Genomic DNA, 12,919 nt, shown 5'->3' on the forward strand with positions numbered 1-12,919 from the left:
AGATCTGCCTGCCTCTGCCTCCTGAGTGCTGGGAGGAAAGGCTGTGTCATTCCACTGTTCTTTTTTTCCACTTTGTTTCAGACTAGTTTTGAACTCACGGCAACCTATTTGCCTCAGCCTTCTCTCGGGTGCTGGAGTTTTGCAGATATAAGCCATGCATGCCAGGCACAATTTAAGTTTCTCATTGGAGACACGAGGATCAAGAGCTCAAAGCACACCTCAGCTGCATAGCAAGTTTGAGGCCAACCTGAGTTACATGATTATTTTCCTCAAAAGAAACCAACCAGTCCAGCACCCACCCACCAAACAAAATCCAAAGCAAAATCCAACCAAAATCTCAAGTGCAGTAGTTATCAGTTTAAATAATTCAACTACACAAAGAAACATTATTGCTACATTTAATTTGGTGTTTCTCTCCAGTAGAACCCAAGAGAGATGGGATTATTAATAACTCAAACTGTCAGGTGGTTGAAGGACAAAGTATCCAGAAGAGGGTTTTGTGGCTTGCATTTATATGTCACCATCCTTAAGGCATTCTAAAGATTCAAAGCAGGTAAAGCTGTGACACTTTACTCTGAGACTTGGTTAAAATTTCTTGTGCTTCTGGTCCATAGAGAGATGGAAAACACCTGCCTGAATGTCTCATTAAGAACACGTATAGACCTGGACCAGAAAGATGGCAATTAAAACCCCGGATTCCATTTTTTTTTTTCATTCTAATACTAGTTATTTTCCATATGTGATCTTTTCCATGTCTTTGAAGGGTTTGTCTCAAGACTAATTATTTCCTTCCTGGCACCAGGGTTGCAATTCAGGTAGAGGCCACCTGTTAAATAATGGAGCTTTTTTAATTTTTATTTTATTTATTTATTTTTATTAATTCCATGGTCTGTTGTCTAAGTTTCTTCCAGGTGTGGATAACTAAAAGAAAATAAGAATGCAGCACATTACTTTTGCAAGCTCTGAATGGAGACCAATAAAGGCCCACCTTGGCCTTCCACACACCAGCCAGCAATGTGCTGCTAATAGTCATTACAAATGAGGCACTGGCAGAAGAACAGACAAAAATCAATGTAAAATAATGAAATGAACTTAAAAATACACACAAGACCTCACTCTGATAATATCAGTGGAAGAAACAGGATTACTCACTTTCTAGAATGCAATTTAGAACCAAAAAGTTCTAACGTTAAGCGAACATACCAAATCAGTTCCAGGTGTGCTCCTGATGAAAGTTAAAAATAATGCTACAAAACACTAGTGAGGTATATAAGTATACTCATATAATCTTGGGGTTACACAGGGAAATATTCAAACAGTTCGATAAGTATCACTTAGCATGTAAAGAACGAAGAGAAGCTCAGCTGTATGGAAGCACAGCCAACAGACACTAATAATGAAATGCCATCCACGGCAATCACTTGGCAAAGATTAAAAAATAGTGCTTCAAGAAGTAAGGCTAAATACTCTTGGAATATGCTGAAAAATAGGATGAAGACCTCAACATGTAAGAACAGCTGAAACACAAAATTCAAAGTTGAAGACCCACTGGATGGGCCCAGTATCAGGATGGCTGTGACGGAGAGAAAGGTCAGTGAATTTGAAGATAGATCACAACACACTACCCACTCCTAACTGGAAGAAAAGGGAAAACAAAATTTAACTGAACCTAGGGATCTGTGGGAAAACACTAAAGTCTAAAATCCAACACTAGAAAGCCAACGTGGCAAGGATACCAATTCGCCCAAGACTGATTAATAAACAATGGAATTCAAATAAAACTCTAGCAGATTTATTTTGTACTTAAGAGAAATTGATTCTAAAATTTACATGGAAAGGCAAAACAACTGGAATAGCAAAGCAGCTCAGAAAGGAGAAAAGTGACAAGATTCCTATTAGCTGGTTACTACCTGGTTTCAAAAGCTGCTCTTATGAGGCATTAGTTTAAGCATGCCAATCAACAGGAGAGTCTGCAAAACCACGGGGAACCAAGCACTGACAGTTACCAGGGCACTCAGGAGAGAAAGGCAGGGTTGGAAACAATTAAGTTGTAACATGCAAACACCCAAAAGAAGAAAATAAGACTTAGCCTGAACCTCATATCACATAGTCTCTTACAAAACACAAGTAACAGATCTAATTGTAAAAGAATAAGACAGTTAATGAAAATTTAGAAGATTCTGTGAAAAATGTCTTAGATATGACCACTCACAGCACAATCCATAAAAGAAAAAGACGTGTCAGACACTGTATGAACAGACATTGCTCATAAATGTAATAAATAAATATTATAAAATTTAAAAATTATAGGTATGAGAAAAAATAGAAAATCTGATCTAATCATATAGGGAACTCTGAAATCTCAGGCCCAAAAGGAAACTCACAAAGGTCAGGAGGCAAGCACAGGACATGTGAAAGGTGACCACCCCTTTAAACAGTATGGAACATAGCCAAAGGTACCACACAGGACTTCATTCAGCTCTGCACACACATCTGTGCTTGCTGCACCTTGACCCACAGGTCAAGTGGGAACGATGTGACATAGATTCAAACACTCCTTTCCTTAGGAAAGGTCTGCATCAAATCTGATAAAGTAACTGAAAGCCTACTATATATCAGGCACAGATAAATCACAAATTAAACTTCCTTAAATATTATATCAGTTTGACTTACTTTGCCTTATTTATGTATCCCAGAGAGATGCTGAGCTAAAAACCCAGCTAAGACAACTCTTAGAATCGGTAAGACTTGACTGTTGTGACAGTCTGTTTGGAGAGGTCAGGCACAAATAAGTAATATGAGAACTGATAAAAATTGTAAGTGCTGCACAGTAGTTCCAGTATCCAACACACTTAATCGATAAAGTACCATGTTGGGACTACTTGAGATCAAATTGATACCGGGGAACAACCACATAATTAGAGAGATGGGGTCCAGCAGTTCTCTATGTGTGCCATGGGGATCCTGTGTCTACAAGGTCAGGGACATCTGTGCCAACACTAGGATATTTATTTGTTGTTCTCATTCTTTCTTAAAACTACATTTGTTTATTTGTGTGTCTCTGTCCACTCATGTATTACTTGACCCATGCATGTGGAAGCCAGAGGACATCTTGTAGGAGTTAGTTCTCTTACCATGTGGGTCCTAGTGACTGAACTCAGGTTGACAGGCTTGGTAGCAAACACCTTCCTTTACCTGCTGATATTTGTCAGAGAGAATATGTTGCAAAAGATCATAACATTATCACACAAGAGATTCTACCTGCTCCTAACATGCTAGACTTTGGATATTTGAAAGTGTAAGGCAATGCCATTCTTCATGAAAATTTTCTGTTTTGCAGTTATAATTAGAACCACAAGAATGGCCAGGAGAGCAAAATACCACCAATAGAACCCACATCTGGACAGTCACCAAGAGCTCCCTAATAGAACTTAAGGTCTCCTCAACAGGAAGAAAATCATGCTTGGTACTGGAAACTAGCACCTATCCATGGCCAATGAAGTCATAGGTCTTAAAGAGAATTCTCACCTTTCACTGAGACACAATGATTCCTAACTGCATTCTATATACTTATCCTTATACAGGCAGCTAAGTATAGCTCTTACTCATCAAAGAAGCCTTGCTTTGCAGCAGACAAAAAGCAATATGTATGTACGTATGTATGTATATGTCCACAGAACTGGTCACATTAAGAGAACAACTGATCATGGGTTCCAGCCACAGTGGACATATTTACAACACAACTCCTGTTCTTATGACTCAGGGAACATTGTGAAAGAGGGGCTGGAAAGATAGGATAATAAGAGTCAGAGGATCAGAAAATCTGCAATGACAATGACAGAGAAATGTCAACTCTGATTCCTCAACGAGATTTGAACAACAGCACGAACAGACATGCTAAGGGGGAAGGAAGAAATCTTATGGGTGGTGGTATGTTTAGACAAAAACTATAGGCAACTTTAGGGATGCTGAGAAAAGGAGAGTTAGTCATTCCCAAGGCTAAATGGTTAACTAATACCAAGTGGTGAGCACTGAAATTATATACAAACAACAACTCAATAGACTATGTTTATATATTAATGTGTATGTGTATAGTAGTAACAATTAAAGAACAAACAGCCATGAATCTCAGGGAGTGAGAATGGGGGTCATATGAGGGGCTGGGGTGCGGAAAAGAAAGCGTGGAAATGGTATAATTGTATTTTAATAAAAAACTGTTCATCATGGTATTAAATTATTAAAGACATTTAAGGTTTCTTAGTTTTAACTTCTAAAAAGAAAAAACACTATTAGGCTTCCCAATAATTTTTAAAAATCTCAAGGGTCCAGAGACCAAAACTTAAGAGAGGCTTCTAATCTAACACTGAAGGGTGATGAGCCTCCGCACAGCTAGTGTGGGCACCTGCTACCCACACCTGGCAACGCCCTGCTGCAGGAAGTGAAGGCTTTAATCAGTGATTACTTATTGCCTTTGTACCCTCCATTCACTACATGACTGAACGATCCATAAAAGCCGTATGTTGTGAATATAACATGTTTAGGGCTTCACTGGGATAAGCAGCAAGATGAAGTTTATGTTCAGAAATGGTATTTCATGATGCAATCTGACCAGGTGGGTCTAAAAGTCAATAATCATTTAAAAATATTTGTCTTATTAAAAATTCACTGCTTTGGATACTCAGACAACTGGTATTCATTACTACTGTTCTGCTAACTCCAGAGGAAGGCTTTAAGACTTCTTCAAGTCAAATCAGGCCTGCAAACTTCCAATCTCTAGCAAAAACAAACTACAACTGATGGATAAAACTGATTTTCAATGCAGGCCAAGGTGTAGCAATAACGCAGAGACAGAAGAAACCCAGATCCTAAAGTTCTCACATACGGAGCTAACTCATGATAGCTTTTCAGAATCAAGGCTAAGGCGATGGCAGGGATGAGGCTCCTGAGAGGAGGAGCCATGCTGAAACTCAGTTTTATTAAGAACAGAGCAAACCAGACCAGATGTGCATTTTCATTTTTTTCAACACAAAGCAAAACAATTTTTAAAAATGTTATTCTCTTTCACTAAGGCCAGCAAAGAAACTTAATTAATCTTGAGATGTTAACTATGTTAAAGGCAAATCTAAAGTGATACTTACTTGTGAGTATAAGTTGGAATAACAATTGAAAATATTTAGCAGAGGCCTAACATGCATCCTCATTGACTAAGCAATTCCAGCTTAAAAACAGAGAAAATGTGCAATAAAATAGATATATAGGTATTTCTTACAGTATTGTTCATAATACCAAAACCTGAAAACCAGAAAGAGCCTAAATAAGATATTATGAGTAAGCCCATTTATAACCACATAATAGAATATCACACAACATAAAATGTTAAAATCACATAAAATATAACAAGCAGAAGCAGTTGTTATATATTTTTAAAGGAAAGAAAACTGATATACAATTTTATTTAAGACATGCATGTACAAATATGTCTGGAAGTGTTTAAATTTATATATGTATGAAACATAAATATCCATTCCATAGACTATACATACAAATTTATAGACTATACATATAAACTAGTTTGTCTAGTATTTATCTTTGAATTTGAGACTGTAGATAATTTTTATTTGCTTTTTAAAAAGGGTATACTACTTGCTTTTATATAGCAAATATTCTCACTTCTGTAATAATCATTAAAGTATTAAGTTGAGGTAATCATGTAATGTATGGATATTTAGACTTTTATAATACGGGATGCTGTATATGCTAAAGAGGAAAGCAGTCCAGAGAGATAAAGAGCAGCGGGCCACCATATTAGTCACTACTTTTCCTATCTTTAGTGTGTACTAGTATGAGCGTCTCCAGTCTAACAATCTGGGGAGACGTTTTCAGGAGACCCTGGAAGTACACAGTGAACATCTTCAATAGTTCAGTCAGCTGTCACAGATTTCATAATTTTTGTGGAAAAAAATTTGCTTAAAAACCAATCTGTTTCCATGGCCTTTTAAGCTACAGCTGGCATCTCTCTAACCTTGTCTGGTGCCAGTCAAGCGTTATCTAAGTAAACTCAAACTGGCACAATGGCTTCATCCACACAGCTGGTCATGCGAGTTCTCTGACTGATGCCTCCTGCCATGTGTCTGAATCATTTTATGAAATCAATGCCTGAAGAAGGAAGGGTCCTACAGGAGTATGAGTCTGGGTGTGGGACTGAGAAATGTAGTACCAGAAAGACCGCTCCACCTGCTAAATTTTAATCTGGTACCATCACAGCCACCAAAACCTGGCAATGATTCCTAACAAGGGAAAAATTCTATTGCAAGTGAGAAATTTCTATGCACTTGAGCTTTGTCTACCAATAACACATTTTAAGTGCCTTGCTAGACAGTGAAATCTGGTAGTAATTACCAAACACTATACACACTGTTTACAATAGAATCCTATTTCTTCTCTCTCTCTCTCTCTCTCTCTCTCTCTCTCTCTCTCTCTCTCTCTCTCTCTCTCCCTCCCTCTCTCTCTCTTTCCTTTTTCCTCCTTCTTTTTTTGCATGAAAAATAGAACACTGCTGAATGGTACCCAAATGCCTGTTGTATACCGTGCCAACACAGCAGCTTAGCCAAAAATGTGAACAGAATGGTTTGCCAAGTAAAAGAAAACATAACAAATTGGTAATGGTTTCTATCTTGACAGAAACTGAAAATGATCCCTCAATGTGTGGCCACTCATGTGGACACATAGAAATGTCTTAGAAACAGTCATTTTTCCTCAGAGAACAGACCCTGACAGTGCCATACAGCACACTGGTGACTTTCACGTCTCAAACAAGTGGCAGCCATGACCTACAGAATAGTCCGAGAACCATGTAATTTATGCATAACACACGGGTACATGCCCTGCACTGTTAAAAGTTTGCTCTAGCTCATCCCGAGTCTGGAACCCCTTTCCCGGGTAAAATACATTTTTGTGAGGCAGGATAAGTCATCAGAGACTCAGTGAAGTGAGTTGGCTGATCCATGAACAGACACAATGCAGTTCCAGGATATGCCGTACAATGCAAAGGCCTTACACCAGGACAGCATGCATTCTAGAGGATTCTGCATAGTGCCTTCATCACTAAAGATGTTCTCATCAGGGTGCTACCTACATAAACACCCAAATCCCTGTGGAGGTATCTTCATACAGTCTGATTCTCTCCTCAATGGCAACAGTGAAAGGAAGCCCATGTCCTCTCCTGCTGATGCTGCTTTAACTTATTTTCTCTTCTCTCCTTTACCACATTTCTTTTTCTTCAGATGGAGAACCAGCCAACTGCAGACCACTGGTTCCCCCAAAACCCATATAAGAAAATGTTCTTATTTGTTTAACTTTCTAATAAGGAGACAAGACGGAACACTGATTATATGGTCAGATCCTTTAAAAAGTAAGAATGACCCATTTGAAAACACTTCATTGGTATCTGAAGATAAAGAGAACCTCAGGGGTTAGGAAATCCTGAGCCAAGGGGCTAGGAAGAACCTTAGGATGTTAACTGAACTTGCCAAGTTGAAAGTAAATCTGAATCCTGTGGGTTACGAGTTTCTGGTGAAACTTCTGGGTTTTGAATTTGATGGTGACTTTCAATAAAAAGTGCTTAGATGGCTTAAAACAAAGGTTAGGAAAACTTAATGGGCATCAAGCTGCTCTTACAAAACATCCATCTTGGTGAGTTAAGTGTAAATGAATCAGAAACACATGGGTCATATTTCCTCAAAAATGCATAGATTCAACAATAAGGGGAAGAAGACTGGGTGAAATGTGGGGGTATTAGCTGACCCCCAGATAAAGAGTGGAAAGAGATTCTGAGACATTGGAAGCATTCACAATAAAACTATCCTTGTCGGGCTACATAAAAACAGAGTGTTTTTCTGTGCAGTGTGCATTTGTCTCTAGGGGTCATGAGCACTCATGGAGTCTGCGCCTTTGGCACAGAACTGAAAGAGTAGCCAGCTTCTGCCTTCAAGCCACTTTGAATTTGTGCATAAACACTACAGAAGTTGTAAAGACTGGCTATGAGAGACCAGTATTTATACGCTGGTATCATGATCAGATCTGAGAAACTATAAATTAGCAGTGAAGTGTATTGCTGTTTCTCTGGGTCCAGGTATAGGTACGCTTTGTCCCACTCAAGTCCTTCTCATGTGGCCCTGTTGGCTAATGTGATGCACAGTTGCAGAGGCTCACTTGTTTAAATGTTTTCTTACTAAACGTTTTTTATGTCTGTTTAAATGTGTCCAGCTCTCTTCCCTCCACCCATTAGATTTGTGAGTGCTCGACAAGTCTTGCTGACTGCTTTTCTGGAGCACAGGAGTGTTGGACAGTTTTGAAATAGGGAGATGCTGTTGGCAGAGAGCATGAGGCCATGACTCTAGGTTGGGGTAATGGCACATGGGACAGTTCAGAGGCTCCAGAGGCTGAGTCATGCGTGTAGGGGTGCTATACTGGTTGGCGTGTTTCAACGTTCCTGAGCCAGAGTACTGTGGGAGGTGGAGGCAGTTAGGTGTGGGGAGGCCTAATATACTGCATCTGAAGTCAGCTTGAGGACAGTGGTGTGATAAGGGAAAACACTGTTTGACTCTTTTCGGTTTTTGCTTGTACCTTCTTCCCCAGAGTAAGAGCAAGTTCTATATACAGGGCATATACACGTCTTTTCTTTAAAAGCTGAAAAGCATCTAAAGATAAAACAAAATTAATCTTGCATGTGTTCCTAGGATCCTGTAGATAAACTTGAATAGGAAGTTGTAGGAAATATATTTCTAAAATAAATGACTTAATTCTAAAATGTTTGTGGGTAAGTATAAAAACATACTGACTTATTATTATCTTTTAGGGTTGTTTCTTGCCTGTTTAACACAAATTTTACCAATCTTACTTTTTTAAGATTTTAATAATTTTAGAAGTTACTTAGGGCATCAGATCTTTCTTATACATTTTTTTCTTGGCTCACAAAATACCGCCATCAACTGAATGCTTGGTGAGGCCATTTATTTCACATTGTAACTAATGAAGGACAGGGAGAGGAGCCCTGGCAGTGTTAGCATTAAGTCTGACACAGATGCTGCAGCGGGAATGTCCCCTCAGTGTCTTTACTCTGAGACACTTGTTCATGGCACTAAGAAGTCACAGCCCTTACCAGCCTTCGTCATCCTCTACTTCCACTTCAGGAGTGCTGTTTGCAGGCGTCTCAGTAATCGCTTGAGTGAGCTTAGATTTAAACTGGCTGAGCAGTGCCAGGGTCTGAAATGACAACAAGACATTAAGCTGCTGATAACAATCATCCGAGGAGAGATGCTTGAATTTGGTAGAAAAGAAAATAGGCTGCTTGGATGTTAGACACATGTAACTGTTGCTTTTTCTCCTTTAAACAAATAAAACCACCTTTCAGGCCACAGCAGTGATATTAGCAAATCCTGACCCTGTTCTGTTTGGATCTGCACTGGCATACTTCCTTAGAAACATTCCAGCATTCTCTATTCCAAGACTTAGAAGTGCTCAGGAGCAGACATTCCAACACTGTAAAGTACATGCTCACTGATAAGTTTTTGTGCTTATCCGACAGAAGAGCCAGTCACCAGCATATAGTGTTTGTATTTGATTCCACTTATCAATGAGCATGTATTTTACAGTGTTAGAATGTCTGCTCCTGAGCACAAATTTCCGAGATGTGAAGAAGCAACTACCCTGGGAAGGTAGAATGAATGTGTCCATCAATCTGTGGACCATGAGTAAAATGAAAGACTATTTGAAGAAAACTCTTTCAGTATTAGAAACTGAAGTGTGCACTCTCTCAGAGTCAGCAACTCTGACTTGGGAACACCTTTTCAAAATATAATCTGAGGCTAGAAAGTGGCTTGTGCAGTAATATTACCTACATGCACTGTGAATGCTAGCATGGTAAAAATGTCTACCCAAAATGAGCTTAATAAATTTGGTAAAAAGCAATAAATGTATTATTGAATGGTTGTCAGAAATTATAAAGAAAATTTGAGGCATATTTTTAAGGAAAAGAAGACTCTTGATTCTTAGTTGTCTCTTAGCCTCTGAGGGCAGAAAGCAACAAATGGCCATAACTTTGCATTCCACACCTGGTTGCAGTTCATTCTAGAATTTGAGCAGAAAACATGGGCTAGGAGTGAAAGTTTTCTGCTGCAGGTTTTAGAGTTCTTCCTCATGAAGAGGAATGGAGCACAACCTGCCTGAAACATCGAGGGCCCAATAATGAGTTTGGTATTTTAAATTCAACTCTTAACTTCTTCATTCTTCAAGGGATGTATGAGTGCTAGCCCAGCACATGAGTGACAGGGACAGCAGACATGGGAGCCACCTCAGCTCCATAATCATGCTGTAGAGTATTAAGATTATAGTTCATGAAAATCTAAGTGATATTTACAGTCTAGTTTGAGTTCAGTGAGGAAGAGGTGTTTAAATACTTTCAGGAAATAAGCAACAATTGCTCTAAAACAGGAGAGAAAAGTAATTACTAAAAACTCAATTCTCATATGGGCAAGAATGAGAAATATATACATTACTGTGGTTACCTGAGAAAAATTTGTGTAAAATGCATACATTTCAAACAAAATTTCAAAAACACAGGCAATCTGAGAGCTGCCTGTGTTAGGACCTGAATATTTTTAATCTGTTTTTAGAATAGATATTCTAGAATTAAGCCCTTCAACTAATGTTAACAGATGGAGCAGTCCTTGTTTTTCATTTAAATCTGACTCAGAAAAACAAACAAACAACAAAATCCCAAACCCAACACTATTAATTAAACTTTCATTGTACTTATAGTAAGAAACAGATTACTGTAGAGATCTTGGAAAATACAGAAACAAGCAGAAGTAACTATTACATCATCACTCAGAACAGCCAATGTTAACAGTTTTGGTAACTAGCATTCAAGAATTTGTATATACATGTTTGTTTATATGTCATGCATGAATACCTCCTCATATGAGTATCCATATCTAACTAAGCTGAGCCTTAATAGAAGCCCTATCAATTTTTAATAGTGATCCTTTGTATAGTTGAAAATATTTAATTTTATTTATGTGTGTACATGTGTATTCACACAGTGTGTGTCATCGGAATGTGGGTGCACAGAGGCCAGAGCCTCAGAAGCATGGGGTCTCCTTGAAGTTGGCATCACACATAGGTGTGAGCCACTCAGTAGAGGTTCTGGGAACTGAACCTCTCCAAGACTAGTCACTATGTGCTCTTAACTGGCTGGGTCCTCTCTCCAGTCTGGATAGATATATTTTTGAGGAAATAAATAACAATAAAAACAAGGAACCAAATTTCTTTTAAAGTAGAATAAAGATGTAAAATTTCCTAGAAAATCACACTAGATCCAGGTCTTTCCCCTGTGTTGGAGTGGGAAGGCAGTTTATTTTTAGGGCAAATTATTATGCTATTTGCATTTGCTTAAAACCATTAAGAACAAGCAAATGTCTACTTGCTCATTCCTAGCTTGTCTTATATTTAAAACTGTAAGATTTTTGTCTATGTATAGCTTAGAGTAAAAGAAGGTACAGGTCAGAAAACATGTAAAATCTCTGGGGGCCCTCGTACGGTGATGATAGCACCCACAGCAGAGCCATTTTTTGGTTGGTATTTGCAGAATGACCCAGAAAACTGGCCTTCATGAAAGGAATCAATGACCAAGGATTTACAGCATGGTTCCTAAGTCCAGTTAGACTGTTCTCACATGGAGAGCTATTCTGGGTGCCTGGCCTTAGCACCCTGTGCTCAAATATTTACAACCAAGTATCTTCTAATTGGCCTCTGTGCTTCCAGCCCACTCTTCACTGTCCAGAGTGTAAATGACACCATGTCACTTCCTGATGTTGATGCTTCCTTACTGCACAGAATAGCCTGGTTCAAATGAGCAGACTCCAGCTTACGTTTTTCTACCTTGGGTTTTGTCTATTTCTGGCTGGGTTAGTCATATAGTGTCTTTTCTCTTTGAATGAGAGCGAAGATTTCTCATTCAGACTTCTTATACACTGTTCCTTCTGCCTGGTTCATATTTAAGCTCAGAGAGACCTTTCTAGATTCTTTGCATGTATAGGTCCACCTGTTGCACATTTACATTTTCCCTAGGACCTTTCCTTGTGAAAATGCTCACGGCTTTTTTGTTGGAATTACTTACTGAATTGGCTTCCTTCTCTGATAGGTCAGGGAAGTGAGAGAGCTGCCTACTTATTGGCCACGGAAAACAGAGATTAGGGTCTTCATAGTTGTATGCCTTGGAGGCTGGGTGGGTTACTACAGGTATAGCTGCTATGCAGAGACTCTGTGACTACATTTATAAAACAGTTTATAGTTAGAGTAACTTAACCAAATAAGCGTTTTGTTTTAATATGCTTTTGTTTTACTTGGTTTTTTTATATCTCTAAAATGGTATATGCTGATATGGGCAAAGTAAGACCAACAATCCTAGTTTGAGATTCCAGAATGCCCTCTCTTAAGATTTTAAAATTTTATGTGTTATAAGTATTTAGTCTTCATGAATGTATGTGCACACAAAGTATCAGGGGAAGTCAGATCTCTTGGAGCCAGAGTTACGAGTGGCCATAAGCCAATGTGGCTGCTGGGAACTGAACGCGGCTCCTCTGCAAAGGCAGCACACACTCTAAACCGCTGAGCATCACTCTAGCTCCAGCCTCACACCTTTTCAACACAAAGGGTACTGAGATATTTGTTTTATCAAATGCTACATGTCACCTGGATAACTGGCCAGCTAGTTCTGTCTCTTCTCATTCTGTTAATATTTCCACATTACCACTTCAGAAAACTGTTTTTTTATTTTTTGCAACAAATAGGGAAATTAGTAGAAATCAATTTACAGACCAAGTATGATCTTCCCCAGGCAATGTGCTATTTCCAGCAC

The 12,919-nt window shown here is 38.7% G+C and overlaps 1 protein-coding gene across 1 annotated transcript in view; it reads right to left on the bottom strand.

Moving 5' to 3' along the window:
• The window catches only part of CWC27 (CWC27 spliceosome associated cyclophilin), a 176,252-nt gene that overhangs the window by 12,425 nt on the left and 150,908 nt on the right, over window positions 1-12,919 (bottom strand). Inside the window, exon 13 of the mRNA XM_080933706.1 lies at window positions 9,161-9,264. Coding sequence (XP_080789832.1) covers window positions 9,161-9,264 — 104 coding nt within the window. The remainder of the gene's footprint in view (window positions 1-9,160; window positions 9,265-12,919) is intronic.

Source organism: Micromys minutus (assembly GCF_963924665.1).
Source record: "Micromys minutus genome assembly, chromosome: 20".
Lineage (NCBI taxonomy): Eukaryota > Metazoa > Chordata > Mammalia > Rodentia > Muridae > Micromys > Micromys minutus.